This window comes from Nasonia vitripennis, unplaced genomic scaffold, assembly GCF_009193385.2.
Source record: "Nasonia vitripennis strain AsymCx unplaced genomic scaffold, Nvit_psr_1.1 unplaced0251, whole genome shotgun sequence".
NCBI lineage: Eukaryota > Metazoa > Arthropoda > Insecta > Hymenoptera > Pteromalidae > Nasonia > Nasonia vitripennis.
Genome location: NW_022280030.1, coordinates 649921 through 675810, shown reverse-complemented (window position 1 = coordinate 675810; position 25890 = coordinate 649921). Strand labels below are relative to the sequence as shown.

Here is a 25890-nt window from a genome sequence, read left to right as displayed (position 1 = left end):
TCATAATATCAGACAGCAGTGTTATCTCGTTAAACTGTTGTACGCGTACCTACGTTTAGGAACATATTTGTCGATGTACACCTCATTATAAGTCCAAAACTATATATGTATACCGAATTTTGAGGACGCTCAATTCGAGGGTCGTGGCGATGCAGCCCTCAAAGCTTTGTTTAATTTATTTTCTCAGAGTTTTAGATTGTGGATACAATTTATGTTTATATTTTTTTTATTTTCGATCCTGGATTCGATTAACTATGCTTGTTTTTGCACGTGCGAAACATCTACGATATTTTTTCTAGCCATTACTACAAGGTTATTTTGGAACGATAATTTAAGCCATGTTCTCTGCGTAAAGTAATGTCTCATAGATTGCACTCATTACCATAAAAGCTGATTATTGATTAAATTGTCATAATATCAGACAGCAGTGTTATCTCGTTAAACTGTTGTACGCGTACCTACGTTTAGGAACATATTTGTCGATGTACACCTCATTATAAGTCCAAAACTATATATGTATACCGAATTTTGAGGACGCTCAATTCGAGGGTCGTGGCGATGCTGCCCTCAAAGTTTTGTTTAATTTATTTTCTCAGAGTTTTAGATTGTGGATACAATTTATGTTTATATTTTTTTTATTTTCGATCCTGGATTCGATTAACTATGCTTGTTTTTGCACGTGCGAAACATCTACGATATTTTTTCTATCCATTACTACAAGGTTATTTTGGAACGATAATTTAAGCCATGTTCTCTGCGTAAAGTAATGTCTCATAGATTGCACTCATTACCATAAAAGCTGATTATTGATTAAATTGTCATAATATCAGACAGCAGTGTTATCTCGTTAAACTGTTGTACGCGTACCTACGTTTAGGAACATATTTGTCGATGTACACCTCATTATAAGTCCAAAACTATATATGTATACCGAATTTTGAGGACGCTCAATTCGAGGGTCGTGGCGATGCTGCCCTCAAAGTTTTGTTTAATTTATTTTCTCAGAGTTTTAAATTTTGGATACAATTTATGTTTTATTAGATTTTTATGTATATATTTTGTTTATTTTCGCTTCTGGATTTGATTAACTAAGCATGTTTTCGCACGTGCGAAGATCTACGTTATTTTTTAGCCATTACTTAATTTAAGCCATGTTCTATGCGTAAAGTAATGTCTCATAGATTGCACTCATTACCATAAAAGCTGATTATTGATTAAATTGTCATAATATCAGACAGCAGTGTTATCTCGTTAAACTGTTGTACGCGTACCTACGTTTAGGAACATATTTGTCGATGTACACCTCATTATAAGTCCAAAACTATATATGTATACCGAATTTTGAGGACGCTCAATTCGAGGGTCGTGGCGATGCTGCCCTCAAAGTTTTGTTTAATTTATTTTCTCAGAGTTTTAGATTGTGGATACAATTTATGTTTATATTTTTTTTATTTTCGATCCTGGATTCGATTAACTATGCTTGTTTTTGCACGTGCGAAACATCTACGATATTTTTTCTAGCCATTACTACAAGGTTATTTTGGAACGATAATTTAAGCCATGTTCTCTGCGTAAAGTAATGTCTCATAGATTGCACTCATTACCATAAAAGCTGATTATTGATTAAATTGTCATAATATCAGACAGCAGTGTTATCTCGTTAAACTGTTGTACGCGTACCTACGTTTAGGAACATATTTGTCGATGTACACCTCATTATAAGTCCAAAACTATATATGTATACCGAATTTTGAGGACGCTCAATTCGAGGGTCGTGGCGATGCTGCCCTCAAAGTTTTGTTTAATTTATTTTCTCAGAGTTTTAGATTGTGGATACAATTTATGTTTTATTAGATTTTTATGTATATATTTTATTTATTTTCGCTTCTGGATTTGATTAACTAAGCATGTTTTCGCACGTGCGAAGATCTACGTTATTTTTTAGCCATTACTTAATTTAAGCCATGTTCTATGCGTAAAGTAATGTCTCATAGATTGCACTCATTACCATAAAAGCTGATTATTGATTAAATTGTCATAATATCAGACAGCAGTGTTATCTCGTTAAACTGTTGTACGCGTACCTACGTTTAGGAACATATTTGTCGATGTACACCTCATTATAAGTCCAAAACTATATATGTATACCGAATTTTGAGGACGCTCAATTCGAGGGTCGTGGCGATGCTGCCCTCAAAGTTTTGTTTAATTTATTTTCTCAGAGTTTTAGATTGTGGATACAATTTATGTTTATATTTTTTTTATTTTCGATCCTGGATTCGATTAACTATGCTTGTTTTTGCACGTGCGAAACATCTACGATATTTTTTCTAGCCATTACTACAAGGTTATTTTGGAACGATAATTTAAGCCATGTTCTCTGCGTAAAGTAATGTCTCATAGATTGCACTCATTACCATAAAAGCTGATTATTGATTAAATTGTCATAATATCAGACAGCAGTGTTATCTCGTTAAACTGTTGTACGCGTACCTACGTTTAGGAACATATTTGTCGATGTACACCTCATTATAAGTCCAAAACTATATATGTATACCGAATTTTGAGGACGCTCAATTCGAGGGTCGTGGCGATGCTGCCCTCAAAGTTTTGTTTAATTTATTTTCTCAGAGTTTTAGATTGTGGATACAATTTATGTTTTATTAGATTTTTATGTATATATTTTGTTTATTTTCGCTTCTGGATTTGATTAACTAAGCATGTTTTCGCACGTGCGAAGATCTACGTTATTTTTTAGCCATTACTTAATTTAAGCCATGTTCTATGCGTAAAGTAATGTCTCATAGATTGCACTCATTACCATAAAAGCTGATTATTGATTAAATTGTCATAATATCAGACAGCAGTGTTATCTCGTTAAACTGTTGTACGCGTACCTACGTTTAGGAACATATTTGTCGATGTACACCTCATTATAAGTCCAAAACTATATATGTATACCGAATTTTGAGGACGCTCAATTCGAGGGTCGTGGCGATGCTGCCCTCAAAGTTTTGTTTAATTTATTTTCTCAGAGTTTTAGATTGTGGATACAATTTATGTTTTATTAGATTTTTATGTATATATTTTGTTTATTTTCGCTTCTGGATTTGATTAACTAAGCATGTTTTCGCACGTGCGAAGATCTACGTTATTTTTTAGCCATTACTTAATTTAAGCCATGTTCTATGCGTAAAGTAATGTCTCATAGATTGCACTCATTACCATAAAAGCTGATTATTGATTAAATTGTCATAATATCAGACAGCAGTGTTATCTCGTTAAACTGTTGTACGCGTACCTACGTTTAGGAACATATTTGTCGATGTACACCTCATTATAAGTCCAAAACTATATATGTATACCGAATTTTGAGGACGCTCAATTCGAGGGTCGTGGCGATGCTGCCCTCAAAGTTTTGTTTAATTTATTTTCTCAGAGTTTTAGATTGTGGATACAATTTATGTTTATATTTTTTTTATTTTCGATCCTGGATTCGATTAACTATGCTTGTTTTTGCACGTGCGAAACATCTACGATATTTTTTCTAGCCATTACTACAAGGTTATTTTGGAACGATAATTTAAGCCATGTTCTCTGCGTAAAGTAATGTCTCATAGATTGCACTCATTACCATAAAAGCTGATTATTGATTAAATTGTCATAATATCAGACAGCAGTGTTATCTCGTTAAACTGTTGTACGCGTACCTACGTTTAGGAACATATTTGTCGATGTACACCTCATTATAAGTCCAAAACTATATATGTATACCGAATTTTGAGGACGCTCAATTCGAGGGTCGTGGCGATGCTGCCCTCAAAGTTTTGTTTAATTTATTTTCTCAGAGTTTTAAATTGTGGATACAATTTATGTTTTATTAGATTTTTATGTATATATTTTGTTTATTTTCGCTTCTGGATTTGATTAACTAAGCATGTTTTCGCACGTGCGAAGATCTACGTTATTTTTTAGCCATTACTTAATTTAAGCCATGTTCTATGCGTAAAGTAATGTCTCATAGATTGCACTCATTACCATAAAAGCTGATTATTGATTAAATTGTCATAATATCAGACAGCAGTGTTATCTCGTTAAACTGTTGTACGCGTACCTACGTTTAGTAACATATTTGTCGATGTACACCTCATTATAAGTCCAAAACTATATATGTATACCGAATTTTGAGGACGCTCAATTCGAGGGTCGTGGCGATGCTGCCCTCAAAGTTTTGTTTAATTTATTTTCTCAGAGTTTTAGATTGTGGATACAATTTATGTTTATATTTTTTTTATTTTCGATCCTGGATTCGATTAACTATGCTTGTTTTTGCACGTGCGAAACATCTACGATATTTTTTCTAGCCATTACTACAAGGTTATTTTGGAACGATAATTTAAGCCATGTTCTCTGCGTAAAGTAATGTCTCATAGATTGCACTCATTACCATAAAAGCTGATTATTGATTAAATTGTCATAATATCAGACAGCAGTGTAATCTCGTTAAACTGTTGTACGCGTACCTACGTTTAGGAACATATTTGTCGATGTACACCTCATTATAAGTCCAAAACTATATATGTATACCGAATTTTGAGGACGCTCAATTCGAGGGTCGTGGCGATGCTGCCCTCAAAGTTTTGTTTAATTTATTTTCTCAGAGTTTTAAATTGTGGATACAATTTATGTTTTATTAGATTTTTATGTATATATTTTGTTTATTTTCGCTTCTGGATTTGATTAACTAAGCATGTTTTCGCACGTGCGAAGATCTACGTTATTTTTTAGCCATTACTTAATTTAAGCCATGTTCTATGCGTAAAGTAATGTCTCATAGATTGCACTCATTACCATAAAAGCTGATTATTGATTAAATTGTCATAATATCAGACAGCAGTGTTATCTCGTTAAACTGTTGTACGCGTACCTACGTTTAGGAACATATTTGTCGATGTACACCTCATTATAAGTCCAAAACTATATATGTATACCGAATTTTGAGGACGCTCAATTCGAGGGTCGTGGCGATGCTGCCCTCAAAGTTTTGTTTAATTTATTTTCTCAGAGTTTTAGATTGTGGATACAATTTATGTTTATATTTTTTTTATTTTCGATCCTGGATTCGATTAACTATGCTTGTTTTTGCACGTGCGAAACATCTACGATATTTTTTCTAGCCATTACTACAAGGTTATTTTGGAACGATAATTTAAGCCATGTTCTCTGCGTAAAGTAATGTCTCATAGATTGCACTCATTACCATAAAAGCTGATTATTGATTAAATTGTCATAATATCAGACAGCAGTGTTATCTCGTTAAACTGTTGTACGCGTACCTACGTTTAGGAACATATTTGTCGATGTACACCTCATTATAAGTCCAAAACTATATATGTATACCGAATTTTGAGGACGCTCAATTCGAGGGTCGTGGCGATGCTGCCCTCAAAGTTTTGTTTAATTTATTTTCTCAGAGTTTTAGATTGTGGATACAATTTATGTTTATATTTTTTTTATTTTCGATCCTGGATTCGATTAACTATGCTTGTTTTTGCACGTGCGAAACATCTACGATATTTTTTCTATCCATTACTACAAGGTTATTTTGGAACGATAATTTAAGCCATGTTCTCTGCGTAAAGTAATGTCTCATAGATTGCACTCATTACCATAAAAGCTGATTATTGATTAAATTGTCATAATATCAGACAGCAGTGTTATCTCGTTAAACTGTTGTACGCGTACCTACGTTTAGGAACATATTTGTCGATGTACACCTCATTATAAGTCCAAAACTATATATGTATACCGAATTTTGAGGACGCTCAATTCGAGGGTCGTGGCGATGCTGCCCTCAAAGTTTTGTTTAATTTATTTTCTCAGAGTTTTAAATTTGGATACAATTTATGTTTTATTAGATTTTTATGTATATATTTTGTTTATTTTCGCTTCTGGATTTGATTAACTAAGCATGTTTTCGCACGTGCGAAGATCTACGTTATTTTTTAGCCATTACTTAATTTAAGCCATGTTCTATGCGTAAAGTAATGTCTCATAGATTGCACTCATTACCATAAAAGCTGATTATTGATTAAATTGTCATAATATCAGACAGCAGTGTTATCTCGTTAAACTGTTGTACGCGTACCTACGTTTAGGAACATATTTGTCGATGTACACCTCATTATAAGTCCAAAACTATATATGTATACCGAATTTTGAGGACGCTCAATTCGAGGGTCGTGGCGATGCTGCCCTCAAAGTTTTGTTTAATTTATTTTCTCAGAGTTTTAGATTGTGGATACAATTTATGTTTATATTTTTTTTATTTTCGATCCTGGATTCGATTAACTATGCTTGTTTTTGCACGTGCGAAACATCTACGATATTTTTTCTAGCCATTACTACAAGGTTATTTTGGAACGATAATTTAAGCCATGTTCTCTGCGTAAAGTAATGTCTCATAGATTGCACTCATTACCATAAAAGCTGATTATTGATTAAATTGTCATAATATCAGACAGCAGTGTTATCTCGTTAAACTGTTGTACGCGTACCTACGTTTAGGAACATATTTGTCGATGTACACCTCATTATAAGTCCAAAACTATATATGTATACCGAATTTTGAGGACGCTCAATTCGAGGGTCGTGGCGATGCTGCCCTCAAAGTTTTGTTTAATTTATTTTCTCAGAGTTTTAGATTGTGGATACAATTTATGTTTATATTTTTTTATTTTCGATCCTGGATTCGATTAACTATGCTTGTTTTTGCACGTGCGAAACATCTACGATATTTTTTCTATCCATTACTACAAGGTTATTTTGGAACGATAATTTAAGCCATGTTCTCTGCGTAAAGTAATGTCTCATAGATTGCACTCATTACCATAAAAGCTGATTATTGATTAAATTGTCATAATATCAGACAGCAGTGTTATCTCGTTAAACTGTTGTACGCGTACCTACGTTTAGGAACATATTTGTCGATGTACACCTCATTATAAGTCCAAAACTATATATGTATACCGAATTTTGAGGACGCTCAATTCGAGGGTCGTGGCGATGCTGCCCTCAAAGTTTTGTTTAATTTATTTTCTCAGAGTTTTAAATTGTGGATACAATTTATGTTTTATTAGATTTTTATGTATATATTTTGTTTATTTTCGCTTCTGGATTTGATTAACTAAGCATGTTTTCGCACGTGCGAAGATCTACGTTATTTTTTAGCCATTACTTAATTTAAGCCATGTTCTATGCGTAAAGTAATGTCTCATAGATTGCACTCATTACCATAAAAGCTGATTATTGATTAAATTGTCATAATATCAGACAGCAGTGTTATCTCGTTAAACTGTTGTACGCGTACCTACGTTTAGGAACATATTTGTCGATGTACACCTCATTATAAGTCCAAAACTATATATGTATACCGAATTTTGAGGACGCTCAATTCGAGGGTCGTGGCGATGCTGCCCTCAAAGTTTTGTTTAATTTATTTTCTCAGAGTTTTAGATTGTGGATACAATTTATGTTTATATTTTTTTTATTTTCGATCCTGGATTCGATTAACTATGCTTGTTTTTGCACGTGCGAAACATCTACGATATTTTTTCTAGCCATTACTACAAGGTTATTTTGGAACGATAATTTAAGCCATGTTCTCTGCGTAAAGTAATGTCTCATAGATTGCACTCATTACCATAAAAGCTGATTATTGATTAAATTGTCATAATATCAGACAGCAGTGTTATCTCGTTAAACTGTTGTACGCGTACCTACGTTTAGGAACATATTTGTCGATGTACACCTCATTATAAGTCCAAAACTATATATGTATACCGAATTTTGAGGACGCTCAATTCGAGGGTCGTGGCGATGCTGCCCTCAAAGTTTTGTTTAATTTATTTTCTCAGAGTTTTAGATTGTGGATACAATTTATGTTTTATTAGATTTTATGTATATATTTTGTTTATTTTCGCTTCTGGATTTGATTAACTAAGCATGTTTTCGCACGTGCGAAGATCTACGTTATTTTTTAGCCATTACTTAATTTAAGCCATGTTCTATGCGTAAAGTAATGTCTCATAGATTGCACTCATTACCATAAAAGCTGATTATTGATTAAATTGTCATAATATCAGACAGCAGTGTTATCTCGTTAAACTGTTGTACGCGTACCTACGTTTAGGAACATATTTGTCGATGTACACCTCATTATAAGTCCAAAACTATATATGTATACCGAATTTTGAGGACGCTCAATTCGAGGGTCGTGGCGATGCTGCCCTCAAAGTTTTGTTTAATTTATTTTCTCAGAGTTTTAGATTGTGGATACAATTTATGTTTATATTTTTTTTATTTTCGATCCTGGATTCGATTAACTATGCTTGTTTTTGCACGTGCGAAACATCTACGATATTTTTTCTAGCCATTACTACAAGGTTATTTTGGAACGATAATTTAAGCCATGTTCTCTGCGTAAAGTAATGTCTCATAGATTGCACTCATTACCATAAAAGCTGATTATTGATTAAATTGTCATAATATCAGACAGCAGTGTTATCTCGTTAAACTGTTGTACGCGTACCTACGTTTAGGAACATATTTGTCGATGTACACCTCATTATAAGTCCAAAACTATATATGTATACCGAATTTTGAGGACGCTCAATTCGAGGGTCGTGGCGATGCTGCCCTCAAAGTTTTGTTTAATTTATTTTCTCAGAGTTTTAAATTGTGGATACAATTTATGTTTTATTAGATTTTTATGTATATATTTTGTTTATTTTCGCTTCTGGATTTGATTAACTAAGCATGTTTTCGCACGTGCGAAGATCTACGTTATTTTTTAGCCATTACTTAATTTAAGCCATGTTCTATGCGTAAAGTAATGTCTCATAGATTGCACTCATTACCATAAAAGCTGATTATTGATTAAATTGTCATAATATCAGACAGCAGTGTTATCTCGTTAAACTGTTGTACGCGTACCTACGTTTAGTAACATATTTGTCGATGTACACCTCATTATAAGTCCAAAACTATATATGTATACCGAATTTTGAGGACGCTCAATTCGAGGGTCGTGGCGATGCTGCCCTCAAAGTTTTGTTTAATTTATTTTCTCAGAGTTTTAGATTGTGGATACAATTTATGTTTATATTTTTTTTATTTTCGATCCTGGATTCGATTAACTATGCTTGTTTTTGCACGTGCGAAACATCTACGATATTTTTTCTAGCCATTACTACAAGGTTATTTTGGAACGATAATTTAAGCCATGTTCTCTGCGTAAAGTAATGTCTCATAGATTGCACTCATTACCATAAAAGCTGATTATTGATTAAATTGTCATAATATCAGACAGCAGTGTTATCTCGTTAAACTGTTGTACGCGTACCTACGTTTAGGAACATATTTGTCGATGTACACCTCATTATAAGTCCAAAACTATATATGTATACCGAATTTTGAGGACGCTCAATTCGAGGGTCGTGGCGATGCTGCCCTCAAAGTTTTGTTTAATTTATTTTCTCAGAGTTTTAAATTGTGGATACAATTTATGTTTTATTAGATTTTTATGTATATATTTTGTTTATTTTCGCTTCTGGATTTGATTAACTAAGCATGTTTTCGCACGTGCGAAGATCTACGTTATTTTTTAGCCATTACTTAATTTAAGCCATGTTCTATGCGTAAAGTAATGTCTCATAGATTGCACTCATTACCATAAAAGCTGATTATTGATTAAATTGTCATAATATCAGACAGCAGTGTTATCTCGTTAAACTGTTGTACGCGTACCTACGTTTAGGAACATATTTGTCGATGTACACCTCATTATAAGTCCAAAACTATATATGTATACCGAATTTTGAGGACGCTCAATTCGAGGGTCGTGGCGATGCTGCCCTCAAAGTTTTGTTTAATTTATTTTCTCAGAGTTTTAGATTGTGGATACAATTTATGTTTATATTTTTTTTATTTTCGATCCTGGATTCGATTAACTATGCTTGTTTTTGCACGTGCGAAACATCTACGATATTTTTTCTAGCCATTACTACAAGGTTATTTTGGAACGATAATTTAAGCCATGTTCTCTGCGTAAAGTAATGTCTCATAGATTGCACTCATTACCATAAAAGCTGATTATTGATTAAATTGTCATAATATCAGACAGCAGTGTTATCTCGTTAAACTGTTGTACGCGTACCTACGTTTAGGAACATATTTGTCGATGTACACCTCATTATAAGTCCAAAACTATATATGTATACCGAATTTTGAGGACGCTCAATTCGAGGGTCGTGGCGATGCTGCCCTCAAAGTTTTGTTTAATTTATTTTCTCAGAGTTTTAGATTGTGGATACAATTTATGTTTATATTTTTTTTATTTTCGATCCTGGATTCGATTAACTATGCTTGTTTTTGCACGTGCGAAACATCTACGATATTTTTTCTATCCATTACTACAAGGTTATTTTGGAACGATAATTTAAGCCATGTTCTCTGCGTAAAGTAATGTCTCATAGATTGCACTCATTACCATAAAAGCTGATTATTGATTAAATTGTCATAATATCAGACAGCAGTGTTATCTCGTTAAACTGTTGTACGCGTACCTACGTTTAGGAACATATTTGTCGATGTACACCTCATTATAAGTCCAAAACTATATATGTATACCGAATTTTGAGGACGCTCAATTCGAGGGTCGTGGCGATGCTGCCCTCAAAGTTTTGTTTAATTTATTTTCTCAGAGTTTTAAATTTTGGATACAATTTATGTTTTATTAGATTTTTATGTATATATTTTGTTTATTTTCGCTTCTGGATTTGATTAACTAAGCATGTTTTCGCACGTGCGAAGATCTACGTTATTTTTTAGCCATTACTTAATTTAAGCCATGTTCTATGCGTAAAGTAATGTCTCATAGATTGCACTCATTACCATAAAAGCTGATTATTGATTAAATTGTCATAATATCAGACAGCAGTGTTATCTCGTTAAACTGTTGTACGCGTACCTACGTTTAGGAACATATTTGTCGATGTACACCTCATTATAAGTCCAAAACTATATATGTATACCGAATTTTGAGGACGCTCAATTCGAGGGTCGTGGCGATGCTGCCCTCAAAGTTTTGTTTAATTTATTTTCTCAGAGTTTTAGATTGTGGATACAATTTATGTTTATATTTTTTTTATTTTCGATCCTGGATTCGATTAACTATGCTTGTTTTTGCACGTGCGAAACATCTACGATATTTTTTCTAGCCATTACTACAAGGTTATTTTGGAACGATAATTTAAGCCATGTTCTCTGCGTAAAGTAATGTCTCATAGATTGCACTCATTACCATAAAAGCTGATTATTGATTAAATTGTCATAATATCAGACAGCAGTGTTATCTCGTTAAACTGTTGTACGCGTACCTACGTTTAGGAACATATTTGTCGATGTACACCTCATTATAAGTCCAAAACTATATATGTATACCGAATTTTGAGGACGCTCAATTCGAGGGTCGTGGCGATGCTGCCCTCAAAGTTTTGTTTAATTTATTTTCTCAGAGTTTTAAATTGTGGATACAATTTATGTTTTATTAGATTTTTATGTATATATTTTGTTTATTTTCGCTTCTGGATTTGATTAACTAAGCATGTTTTCGCACGTGCGAAGATCTACGTTATTTTTTAGCCATTACATAATTTAAGCCATGTTCTATGCGTAAAGTAATGTCTCATAGATTGAACTTATTACCATAAAAGCTGATTATTGATTAAATTGTCATAATATCAGACAGCAGTGTTATCTCGTTAAACTGTTATACGCGTACCTACGTTTAGGAACATACTTGTCGATGTACACCTCATTATAAGTCCAAAACTATATATGTATACCGAATTTTGAGGACGCTCAATTCGAGGGTCGTGGCGATGCTGCCCTCAAAGTTTTGTTTAATTTATTTTCTCAGAGTTTTAGATTGTGGATACAATTTATGTTCATATTTTTTTTATTTTCGATCCTGGATTTGATTAACTAAGCATGTTTTCGCACGTGCGAAGATCTACGTTATTTTTTAGCCATTACTTAATTTAAGCCATGTTCTATGCGTAAAGTAATGTCTCATAGATTGAACTTATTACCATAAAACTGATTATTAATTAAATTGTCACAATATCAGACAGCAGTTTTATTTTATTTTAGAATTGTTACACGTACCTAAGTTTAGGAACATATTTGTCGATGTACACCTCATTATAAGTCCAAAACTATATATGTATACCGAATTTTGAGGACGCTCAATTCGAAGGTCGTGACGATGCTTTCCTCAAAGTTTTGTTAAATTTATTTTCTCAGAGTTTTAAATTGTGGATACAATTTATGTTTTATTAGATTTTTATGTATATATTTTGTTTATTTTCGCTTCTGGATTGGATTAACCAAGCAAGTTTTTGCACGTGCGAAAGATCTACGGTATTTTCTCTAGCCATTACTACTACGTTATTTTGAAACGATTATCCAAGCCAAGTTCTATGCGTAAATTAACGTCGTATAGATTGCACTTATTACAATAAAAGCTGATTATTGATATAATTGTCATAATATCAGACAGCAGTATTATCTCGTTAAACTGTTGTACGCGTACCTAAGTTTAGGAACATATTTGTTGATGTACACCTCAGTATAAGCATAAAACTATATAGGTATATATCATGTTCCATTTGTCGCTGTTCTTCTCTATTGATTTTATTCCTTTTTACGCATAATAGCTGTAAGTCCCCAAAATTAGGTATACATATATTTATTTGGTCTCAAATGACTGTATACATATAAAAGTCCTCAAAATACGATGTATACGTAAATGATAGAGCCTAAACTACTATTTTTTCAAATAACTCTGTTTAAACTATAAAAATTGGGGTATATATTATGATTTTTGAGCTCAGCGACGTCATGTACATCTATATATAGTGTTTGTATAGCGATGTATACAACGTCCCCAAACTTCGGCAAAGGTATATATATATATATATATATATATATATATATATATATATATATATATATATATATCTTGTCATTTCCGCTTTACTTCTGGTTACTTCCTGTCGACTTTCGGTCGACTTGCGGTTCACTTCCGATTCACTTCCGGTTTGCCTTCGCCCAGTTTAGGGGATGAAGTGCATTTATACCCGGTACAACCATCGACCAGACACATTTTCATATTATAAGAGGATTATATAAACTAAGTAATCTAACCTCTAACTTTTTATGCGAGATTTTCTGGCATTTAGTTAATGAAGAATTGGAACCTTTTTTCAATGCTTCAAAAGAATTTAGAAATAACTTTTATTATAGTAAATTTTTCGTGTTAAAAATCATCTCAGTGCGAAAACATTAGTAACTGAATAAAATTTAATTAAAAAATTTATCTTACCTTAAAATCTTACATTATGTAAATTAACCTCAAAAAAGTAAACTTAACCGAGAGAACGTCATCGAGCAAGGTAAATCTAGCAAGTATTAATGAATGAAAAGAAAAAAGAGCTGCAGAGACAATTTGATTAAAAAACTGTTTTTTTTTTTAGAATCTTTTCCAGAAATAAATCAGTTTAGTTATCTAAGGGAGGGTTTACGAAATTATATAAATACAGAAAGCTTTTTCGGAAATCAAAACCATACTTTCAGTTTATTAAAAATTATGAATTACATAGATTACTTACTTGTGATTTTACAGCTAAACTCTTTTGCATTTCTTCCACCTGCTCTACGGTTTCCGCTATCTTGCTAAGACCAACGTTTAAATGTAACTGTTGTTCTTCTAGATCACTACGTTTCTCTTGGTACAATTTAACAAAATGGTTAATAAAATCTAGATAATGTCTTGGAGTAATAAACATGGTTCGGCAACCCCGTTTCAATAATCTTGTATTAGCTTTGTGAAGCGTTTGATGCACGTAAACGCACGCATTAATAACAGCATCTCTATGCGTTGCCTGACCTACGAGTAATGAACAAGTAGATGGAAAATAATCTGGACATTTCCAATGTTGGTTATCTAAATCTATGCGGTTCGTAAATTCTTTTCCGACTTGGAACAGAGCATTATCGGACCAATCTCCAAACCAATTGAGAACGCAGCGGTTAAAAAGTGCTGGTGATGTAGCAGCTCTATTTTTCAATTCATCTGTACTAGGATTCATTGTAAAAACTACATGAAGATTTTTCATTACTTGACCTGTGAACCATTTATATAATTCTTCATTCGAATCAAGCATTAAACCTTCTCTCTGTGCACCTTCTTTACATTGTGTCATTAAAGTCGTGTACTCATCACCCTCAAAGAGGCCAGGTACTTCACCATTCGCAAGAAGAGTATTCATTCGTTCCAAGAAACTAGAATCTAGAACATTTGATTCATCAAGAATGAAAGCTATTTTTTCATCTTTACAACCAGATCTGCGAAGAACTTGCCGCAAATCTTCATCAAAATCATCAGCTGTGTATTTGTTATGAACCTAGAAAAAATATTATTTTATGAATAACATAAGCTTATCTGTTACATTTGTATGATGTATATACATTTCATGGATTCCAACTCAAGTTTTTCATAACAATCATTTTGCGAGAATATCGATGGCTTAGTGAAAAAACAACGTATCCCAGCGGCGACATCGGAAATGTCGCAGCCCGGTAGCGAATCTGAGAACGTCGCATTTCAAATGCGATTTTTTTCCTAATTTTTAGAAGCAGCGCTACGAGATTTTTAAATACGAATTTAGAAGGTATAAAATGTGCGTAATAATTCTGAAAAAAATCCAGAATAAGTTTTTTTTGCCTTTGTTTATATTATTAAAAACTTATACCATTAAACGAACCGGATTCAACTTAATGGACAAATTAAATCATATTATTGTGATGTATGTACACAAACCCCAAGCACATGGAGATCAGTCTTCATCCTGAGTTGAAGTTTCCGATTTTAGCCGACTGACTTTTTTACATGCGTTTGGGTATACAATGGGTACAAAACACGGGTCGAACCTTCAAATCATATACCAACAAAAATGTTGAAATATTGAATTTATTTTGTTAAGCGTATGTCGACTAACCAGTGCAATACACTGGAAAGAATGGCATAGCTAAGCAGTGCAATAAACTGTGCAGCAGAGAATGCTGAATTGTAAAACAGCATCGAAGGAAGAGTAGATATGAAAGCGGTAGTGTAAGTCGAGTGAGTCAGATGAAATGTAGTCGTCGTAGAAAATCATGTATTGGTGCTTATATCTGATTAAATAAAGAATCTTTTACACATATTTTAACAAAAAAGTTACGGACCAATTATTTATTACCAAAAAATAGTTTTTATTGCGCCCCGGGTAATTCCGGCATTAATGGACAGTTGAGCACGAGATCTTGAATTTAAAAAAAAATTGTCGAAAATAACCGTTTCTATCAAAAGTTACCAGCAATTTCATCTAGGGTAAAATTAATAAAAAATGCCTTCAATGGGGCACACCACCTTTGAAATTAAAATGAACATTTTACATTAAAAATTTCTAAATACTTATATAAATAAACCAAATTTCGTTTACTAATCTTAGACAGAATTACCTTCATTTTGATGGTTTTACACCTTCTATATACATCTACTACCTACGTATAGTAGCGAGTCCATAATTCACTGACCGTAAGTTAAAAGTACATTAGTTATGGTATGAATGAGGGGATTTGGTTTAAATTCTATATAACAAGTTACGTGATAATTATGTTAAAACTAATCAAAAATTGATAAAAAAAATCAGTAATATGCTTATAAAACTTTTTATATGGAATTTAAACCAAATCCTTCATTCATACCATAACTAATTTACTTTTAAACAATATCCTGGAGTTTGAGCTCATTTGGGCCATTCGTTTCTTTGGAATCTTAAGGTCAGCAAATTATGGACTACCTACTATACGTAGGTATTATGGAGGTATATAGAAGGTCTAAAACCATCAAAATAACGGTAATTATGTCTCAGAATAGTAAACAAAATGTGGTTTATTTATATAAGTATTTAGACATTTTTAATGAAAAATTTTAATTTTAATTTCAAAGATGGTATGCCCCCTTAAACACATGTTCGCTTGGTCAAGTAATAAATTACCTGAGGCGCAATAAAGGCTATTTTTTGGTCATTAGTAATTGGTGCGTAACTTTTTGTTAGTATATGGTTTTGCAAAATTCGCAGTAATTCTGCGAAAAATAATGTTGGTTTGAGTGGCGGCTCCCTTCCATGCTCTCTACATTATACATTTGAATTTGCGGCAGTCTGCATTCTGTTCTTCTATTAGTGCGTGGCGGCCATGACAGTGCTAACGCGTACTGGCGCCCTCTGACTCAAGCTTGCAGAGTAAACATTCTCATAGTGCGCGCCGTATAGGACTAAGGGGAGAAGAGAGTATAGATATAGTTATACTCAGCGCGCGGAGAGCTCGGCACTGCATGCGGCAGAGATCTATATTTAGCACGGGTAGTAGGGAGGGGAGCGTAATGTGTCGCGTCATTCGAGATCGTTTTCAAATTTATACCGCGCGGTAAGATGTTTCACATCAAAAATCGCGTCTGAAATACGACCTTCTCGGAGACACTGCTGGAATACGTTGTTATTTTACTCAGCAATCGATATACTTAATACATACTAATACACAGTGAAATATTTTATTTACTTATTAACAAGTTAATGGGCAATAGAAATACACGCGCGCTTTACGTGGTCCTTCTTCTTTGCTTGTCTAATTACCCTGGTAGAAAAGTCACTATAACTTCTGGGCGGCTCATTTACTTCTGCCTAGTTCTTATAAGCATAAAAAATACAAAATTCTATTTAGAGCTTGACATAATCCGCTCATATTATACCGGGTGCTTAAGGTGGTGTTAACTAAATATATACCATTGTTAACTAAATACCGTTGAGATATTAATGAAATTTCATATATCAATTTATATTAACCCAGAAATTACGCGAAAGAATATTGTAAATCAGTCTAATGGGAATCGCATTTTCAGTAACAGACAAACCTAAAGTTTATAAAAACTACCGTTCAGATTTTGTTAAGAATTTTTGTACTGAATGATACATTTTTCAATACTGTTTATCCTTTTTGGAAACTATGATTAGGTAGATGTAAGTATTAAAAAGGATTGATTAAAAGTAAAAAAAGTCACACTTAAGCTCCAGTGATTTGCAAGTAATTAGAATCGTTTGTATAACTTTACCTATTCGAAATGCAGATTTCCGTGTCAAACGCGTTTCCAATAATTTTCCGAGACGGAAAATTTTCTCTGATGTTTAATATGACTTTTTTTGTTAATTTTCATAAGAAAAAAAAATTAAATGCTTTGAAAGTGTTTTATCTATTTAAAATCTTTTATATCACTCACGTAATTAAGTAAGCTGATTTTTCGTGGAAAATAGCTTTTTCATGATTTGTAACCGATTTCAAGAGCCGCATAATGTTGTATGACCTCAAATATAATTTTTCTTCATATTTTATATGTTATAATATGTAAAAAAAGTTGTAGCACAAAGAAAATAATTTTTTGTGGTCATCAGGTCTAAAAATATCGAAAATTCACGTATTTTTACAAAAGTTCCCAACTTTGGACATTTATCATAGGCAAGGAAAGAAGGAGTTACTTTTCAAGCTGTATTACCCATATTTCACATAACTTGAGCTGTAAGCTCAAAACATTTTATTAAGATCGACCAATCCTGCGTAATTTTATTTTGAAACTAAGATAGCCATTTTTGCAGACTGTGGGACTTAGCGACGGTACTTCATTAAGAGAAAGTATTAGTTTTTGGATCTCTTCTAATCTAACTTTGCAAAAATTAATAAATAATTATTTTGTAATTAATATATTGTCTCCGTGCCCAAAGTCGTCGTCGTCTGTAATATCTGAGAAATGAATTTAAAAAAGAGTTCAGTAAATGAATCAGTAAGTCTAAGTTTATCATCATAATGCCATATGCATTGTAAACATGTTAAAAAATAGTAATTTTGCACAGATTTTATTATGTTATCTGAAAACATGTAACCTAGATGATTTTGTCGCCTGCTATCATTAGGTTAAGAGCAGTTAGCTTAGCAAATTACTAATAATCTCGGCACTCTTCAGACTCTATTTCAGCGAGAAGAACCGCATCACACGATTTTGAAGTTCAAAATAAAAAAACATGCCCGTCTCGTGATTTTTGTACGAGTCAACACGGAAAAAGGTTTTCAGTGGTTTTTCGCGTGCCTCGAGAAGTAGCGAGTTCTAGATTCTGTGGCAGCGTCTTTCGCTGTGCTGGAATCCGTTTTTCGGGTTCCAAGCAGCGAGTTTTGACGCGCTATCCCGCCAGTCAAGCGGTAGACTAGGAAGAGTGGGGAGAACAGAGACAAAGACAGAAACAGTAAACACGCGCGCTGATTGGTCGTGATTTTGGAGAGTAAGGCATGCGTCCAAAAACGTCGTGGCGTGCATCCGAAAAACAGGTTCCATGCTTGACATAGAAGCGAAAAATCGCTGAAAACCTTTTTCCGTGAAGTGGGTTTTTTTTTCCGCGGATGTCTAAAATAACCTGAAATGAGTCCTAGAATATCAATCAGGAGTCTGTTGGACCAAGAGTTGTCTAGCTACTCAAAGAAGATTGTCACAGACAAGATGCTTCGGAGTATCGTCGGCAGCGGCCATAGCATCCGTCATCGGAGAGCCTAGCGCTCGTCTGTGACACGTCCGGACAATGTGGGCAGCCGTCCTCGGAGCCTCAAAAAACAAAACCGGGTCGCTCGTCGAAGCCGTGCCTAAAGTGCTGGCTTATGTGTCAGCAGCGGTGCGCGCCCGTGCGTTTGTATAATTTTAATTTGAATTTCTAAGTATGTCCCTGGATGCTAGTGCTTATATGCACGTAAGAAAAAGCGCGATGTCCCGGTGCATTGGGGTTCTATTCAAATCACCTTTCAGCTCTGTGAAAGCTGAGAAAAGGTTTAAAAAAGTAGAATATTTATGTGTACAACGCGGATGTTGTGTGTATGTGTAACAGCCGCTACTGTTTTACAATTTTAGACAGAGCTCCTAAGTATAAAATATTTCTTTTTGATGTAAAAGTATACTTATATAATTGATGAAGATCTGTAGAAAGAAAAGTGAGAAAAATACCAATGCTATATAATATGCGCTATAAATGTAAAATATGTATAGTATAAGAAAACATTTATAATTAATACTTATACGCTGTCGTAGTAGGTTTTGGGCAGGTGCCCGAATCTTTCGCTACGTACAGCTTGGCTTTTTCTCTAAATTTCGTAACGAATGTTAGAATTCGCGGTATTCCTGGTGCAAGAGCGGGCGAGACGAGCAACTACGAGGATCGTAGTTGCTTGTCTCGACCGCTTTAGCAACAAAAAATGTATCGCTTAAACGGCGTTTTATAAATTTTCGGAAAGTGTCGCACGCCTTTTTACTTGAAGGCAGCTTTGATAGATTCACGCGTTTCGCTTGATTGATTCCTGTACGGCGCTGTTTAGAAACAGCATATACTGCGAGAAAAAAATCGTTAAAATAAAAAAGTACTTGATGCTCTTATATTTCCTAAGACTACTAGTCTACTACGCGTTGTTGGCTTTTGACTCTACAGTCGTGGGTCACGGATATAGAGAATAGAGAAAATATCTCTATGGGCACAGAGCCTTTCTACCTCCCTACGTAGGTGCCTACCTCAAGTTTTCTAAACTCTAATTTCAGCAGAATCTTGGAGATGCTCTATAGGTTCCGTACTAATGACAGCGGGTCTCACAGCCTTTCTAGCTCCCTATGAAAGTACTTGCACGAGTAATCTTGGCTCGGTTTCTAGCAGAACTTCACAGGTGCTCTATAGGCTCCAGAGAAGCGTTGGGAGATTCGGCCTGAGGTACCCAGCTTTTCAATATGCCCAAGTGCTTTGCACTTAATCGCTTGCCGAGAATCACGTGCTACTGTTCGAGAGGTGCCTCCAAAACGGCCTTATTTTCTATCGTCACGGTTGTGGTGGCTCGGTTAGACTGCTCGTTGTAGTACTTAGCTAACGGTTATAATCGGATTGGAATAATAAATGAACGGAAACATTTCATTACTTATGCGGCACATACAATTTTCGTCTTGAAGTGATTAATTGGTATTCACAACCACGATTAAGCGAGTGCGAATGCGACAATTTTTCATATTGAAATATGACTATTTTACGGCTAGATATTTCGATTTGTATAAGATCCCGCAACGCGTCTTTATCTCTCGCAATCAGTTTACGAAATTTAAGTTTACCAGTTAAAGTATAAAATTATGCAGAATAAAATAGGAATAGAATAGTGGAAATAAAATAAAACATGCTTTGATACTTTACTTGAAACGCATTTTCCGGATACCCGGTATGTATCGAGCGCTTATCTCTCAGAGTTCGGGTTACAGACGCTCGCGTCTTCTTTGGCGAAAAACTCTCGCGATCTACGATAGTTTATTCGTTTTTCTTTTACCGTTTTTTAAATGCTACAAATCCATTTATGTTCTCTTTGCGCACTGCGTCCGGCACGCGGTGCGCCCGGTACCACGTAAAAAAACGGTAAAATTAAAGAATGAAGCTGGGGACTTTCTTACTTTTTAAACGGCTTATTTTGCGCAAAAAGTATATTGTTTATATATTATCTGCTAGCTTTCCTCCACTTTGCAAGATAAAATAAATTATTGCTGAACACGTAGCATACCCCATTTTATTTAACTTAAAATAAAACAATGGATCGCAAGTTTAGATCGCGACTTTGGGAAATTCCATTAATTTTGCAACCGTTTAAGATTACGATTTCTTAAAAAAAAAAAGAGATTTCTTTTCTTGTTGCTATGAGTCATAAGGATGCATAGAGACTGGTTAACTCTATTCCTGCGTCCTTGGCCTGAAGACTAAATCTTTGCAGTCTCTTTTGCTGTTAATTGCACCATGCGCATTGCTAGGCAAGTAACCGCTACTATTCACAGAACTTTTTGTCATTCAATCCCCATGCATTGGATTCGAGCAAAGGGCCGCCACTATACCTTCGGTGGCCTGTTTTGTCATTCTACGTATACGCTCTCACCCTTAACATTCGGAGGCATCCCAAAGGCTTTGGATTGCGGGTCCTAGCCGTAGTGAGAGTTAAGATTCTCTCGCTTAAAAGTTTGCTTGATTTCACGCGTGCTGGATTAGATCGGCTCTGCTAGGACAGTTGAAGTGGACGGCGAAATTTTTTCCGATCAGCGTACTTGCTTAGCGAGCAAAGCATAAGCCCAAGTTTCGCTCTGACTGCTTTTGGTCCGACGGTATGACGGTCCAACGTCTGACAGAGGAAAAAGTAACGCTTTGAGCTGATCCTGCGTAAACGGTTCGCGCCATTAAGGCTCTGCCGCGAGCTCTCGTGTGCACGCAAGTAGATTATTTACCGAATTTTCGCACAATTTAACGTCGGAACTGCTGCATGAATCACTTTCAAGTGCGCTGATTGATCCGGTGCTAGACTCGATACCAGAGTCGGCATTCGACTCAAAGTTCGATTCGGTGCTCGACCCGGAGCCCGACTTGGAACTTTCGGCTGAACCGCGCAGTTTTTGAATCTTGTGAATATATGCAGCTTGAAACCGAAGGGCTGTAGCAATAATTGCGTCCCCCTCAGCTATTGTTTCCGCGTTAAGTACGGCTTGGCAGCTGCTGCAATCAACTTTGCATGCCTATTTTGCTACTTCGCATATCTGTTTCTGAAATTGCGTGTTCTCTGCCAAATCGCTATCAAACTTAGATACGGCAAGCAGCTGCTTTATGGAACGCCTACGGGAAGCATAGGGAAAATCTCGAACTTTGCTGTGCGCGTCTACTACGAATGCACTCGGTTCTATGTAAAAGATTTACGAGAGATTCGCCTGACTTTCGATATCCGACGGCTCGCGCTCGTCACCGATTAATCGATTGTCTTGAGACTAAACACTTCTTCCGCTGTAAGAATCACAACAATTTTCCGGGACGCGCATGGCGCGTCTGAATTCGCGCCTTCTTTCAGCAGCGAGTCTATCGCGACGCTCACGCCTAACGCGTTTTTTATCAGAATCGTGATTTTAAATCTTGCGTTTCTTGCGTTCCCGAACCCGCGCAAACTTTTCTTTTTCGCGCGCTTTTTTTAGCTTCCGAAAGCTCGACATGCTTCGCTAAATATAAAACTTCCTGTTCGCGCCACTGGCTGTTACATGCCAAGTTTTCGCACGCGCATCCTTTCGCGCAATAGGCCGATCGAGCCTGTACTTCATTTCGTCGAAGCTGAGCTCGCCTTCGTGCTCTTTCTCTTTCTCTCTCTCTCTCGTTTTCGCTCTCGCCGTAGCGCACTTTGTGCGCGGCGCGCCCTTCGGGTATTGTAAATAAATGCATCGTTAATTCACGACGCGCACTAAAGCTTTAAAATATAAAATTTTTGCCGCGGTTTTTAATTTCTGACCTACCGATGTCGGATCACGTCAGATGTTTATAAAAACAAAACATACGACACTTCCGAAAAACCAAGCTGTATAAAAAAGCGAAAGAGACTTACAGTTTGGAAACGAAGAATACGGCCGCTGTACACATGATAGCTGTTGCTCGCTCTGGCTGGCTGGCTGTCGCTGGAGATGGCTCGGCTGTTCGCGCGCATCGGCGACTGGTCCACGCCGATGACTGTACTACGCGTGAAGGCTGCTGCGCTGGACTGCTCGTTGGCCCAGATGGTCTTAGTTGGTCCAGATGGACTTTGTGGGCCGTAGTTCGTCTTTGAGGATCCAGGCGGGCTTTGGTGATAATCGCAAAGTGCGTTGGCTTGATGGTGATAGAGGCCGTCGCTTGTTTCCCTTTTCTTTGCGAAAAGGAACTTGCAGCGAGATCTGACGGCCTTGAATATATTATTTTTCAGCTCTGGATTAATTTTTATCCGAAGCCTCGACAACCACTGGTGTTGCTGTCCTGCGTAGATTGTCGTATACGTATAGACGCTACTTTGACTGCTTGAAAAGCCGAGCTTGACGTTTTGCCCAAATTTAAAAAATTTGACAAAATGCTGGCCGATATTCTTCTCTTCGCTGCTTCATCGCTGCTTTCGCTGCGCAAATGCCATCCTAAGTGCATGACTATCGATCTAAAAACGCACATTAAAACTTGCCTAAAATGTTTTCCTTGCTTTAACCTTCAAAAAATAACTAATAGTGGCTTGAAAGAGAGGAAATTCCTTTGAAGCAGCGAACACAGAAACAAGACCTGCAGTCAATATCAGGGAAAACAAGTGTCCTACTATAGAGCATTCATTATCGAAAGACCGTACGACACTAGTAATTAAGAGAAAGACCAAAGCAGCCAACTCCAAAGGAGGGGCAATTTGTCATCTGTGGCCTTGAAAATACCTCTTGCTTTGAGGTCACTTCCGACGACATCAACAGAAAAAGTATCGACAATGTATCAAAGTCTATCTACAGACCAGATGATATTTTTCATTCAAGTAAGTAGGCTAAACTAGAGGAGGATTTCGAGGCACTGAGATCTATACTAACAATATTCTTCTTTCCGTTGTAAATAATAATAATGGTCTAAGTATAAGTAGTAGAATTAGGAATAAAATTGTAAATGGTAAAACCGCTAGCGATATTAATATTAATGTGAATAACGACGATAACAGCTGTGGGGCTTACAACTCAGAACCGCCGTCGTCAAAAGCGGGGTCTTGGCTCATAGCGGTAAGTTTACGTTTGGATGGGGTCAATATGGTAAGCCATCAGTAGATATAATTGTTTCGAATGTGTGTGACGGGACAGACACTCAGCGTCTTAAATGCAATGCACCATGTTCAAGACACTCTATCAGATGTCAATTTGTCTGCATAGTAGGTCAGAAAGTACAAATCAGCGTAGGTCTTTGAAATCTGTCTCAGAATATTAATCTCCATAGATGGTAGGCCTCTCTCATCGCGACACAGTAGGGAATATGGTGTGTACGAAAAGTAGACTTCATAAGTTCAGCACTAATGACATCAACTTAAGACCTCTTAATGAAAAAATACGTAACAACCTGATTCAAAGTGAAACACTATATTACTAGCAATGAGCACTACTCTCGCTGGCACTCGCTCAATTGCATTTTGATGGAGACTCAGTTCAACATGTACATTGTTAATAAGTACATTTGAAACAAATTTTTTATGATTTGAATTTACAATTATATAAAAGTTGACATTTTAAAAATATTGTAAATTTTATGTTATATAACATTACAACGTCTCTCCGGGACAGAATCAATATGCTGCATAATACTTCCTTTATTATAGCTACTAAAGGCGCAGTACATAAGAGAGTAAGAGAAAAAGAAAGAGAAGAAATATTTTAATTCGGCAACGTACGATGTTGCCACCTGCTTGCACGCTGCTGTCAAGACTTGACAACAGTGTGTCAGAGGGTATAGGTAAACCTGCAATCGTGCTAGCGAGCAATTTCAAGTCTGTCTTCATTCCACTCCTCACCGCGAATAGACACTTGCGCGCGTAAGACCCGTGCCGGCCACTTACATTTGTAAGTAGCAATTCTTACGAACTCCTGATTATTCGGGCAATTTAAAACCTCCTCTCTCTCTCTCTCACTCTTCGGCCTTCGCAAGTCCCTCTGTCAATCACTCATTTTACCCTTCTTTGACTACGCCTGCCTGGTGTTTCATGATCTATCCGGGGAACTAAATCTTAAATTGCAGCGCGCACAGAATGCCTGCACTCGTTTTGTTTTCGTCAACATCCCGAGGATGAATAATGTAACGCCGTATCGACAGAAGCTTGGCTGGCTACCAGTAAAAGCTCGCCGAGAATACTTTCTCGGTGCTCTCACTTTCGCTCTTCTGCAGACAGGTCGACCTAACTATCTGGCTAAAAACTTTATATTAACGGCTGACCGGGATGTGCGCAGGTCTATTCGGCATCGTGTTCCCACGTTTTATATTCGTCGATTCAACACTAATCTTTTTTACAACTCTTTTCAAATCTCAGCCCCCTATTTCTCGAACAGTTTACCCGACAACATTACCTCACTATCCTACAATAACACATCTCACTGTAAAATTATTAATTCTTAAACATTTATTATTCTGCGATGCTGTCTCGTCACCTGCTCACACCTCGGCCACCCCTCGATTTCAAATGTAGTATACTGTTTATAATATAGTCCTAGCTTTAACTTCGTTTTGTGTACAGGGCCACAGAGCCCTAAGTAGTACTAAGTAGTATTATTTATTGTTACATTAGTCTTTACAGGGCCGCAGAGCCCCTAGTTGTAATTACTTCAAGTTATTTTTACACCTACATTCAACTTCATAATCTATCTGTTAACGCTACTCTTCAATATGCGCTCTATGTATATCTATTGCACATGTAACAAACTATATAATTATTTATACCAAAATGTATTTCTGAATACTCTATGGGTCTTTAAGTCCCCGGGTTAAGATAAATGTCTAACTCTAACTCTAAAACTCTCTCAAATTGATCGTGTGTTGATAGCTCGCATCCGCCCGTCAGGCGCGCTGTGTATGCCAAACCTTAAATGAATAGTTAGCCTAAGTTTTACACTAACCCAAGATATTGTTATTAACTAATCCTGCACCCTGCCACCTCCACGGGCTCGTGTGCACAGACGAGCATATCTTGGTTGCCCGAGCCGTGCCTTCTGCACGCCCGACACGTTATTAATAATACAGGGGGCCCTTCTGTCCCTGATTATAATAACAGCGAGTAGCAATAAAGCTGCTGTTGTAACATATATATTTGAACAATGGTACAATCGACATAATATTAAAATTA

At 35.8% G+C, this 25890-nt stretch overlaps 1 protein-coding gene across 8 annotated transcripts in view; it reads right to left on the bottom strand.

The window, feature by feature from the left end:
• Positions 1–25890, bottom strand: part of LOC100116365 (dynein heavy chain, cytoplasmic) — a 631875-nt gene that overhangs the window by 296430 nt on the left and 309555 nt on the right. For all 8 annotated transcript variants that reach the window (XR_004228365.2, XR_004228366.2, XM_031933441.2 and 5 more), the window contains one exon: positions 13734–14528. Coding sequence is in view for 6 of the 8 variants with exons in the window: in XM_031933441.2 (XP_031789301.2) it covers positions 13734–14528 (795 nt within the window). In the remaining 2 variants the exon portion in view is untranslated. The remainder of the gene's footprint in view (positions 1–13733; positions 14529–25890) is intronic.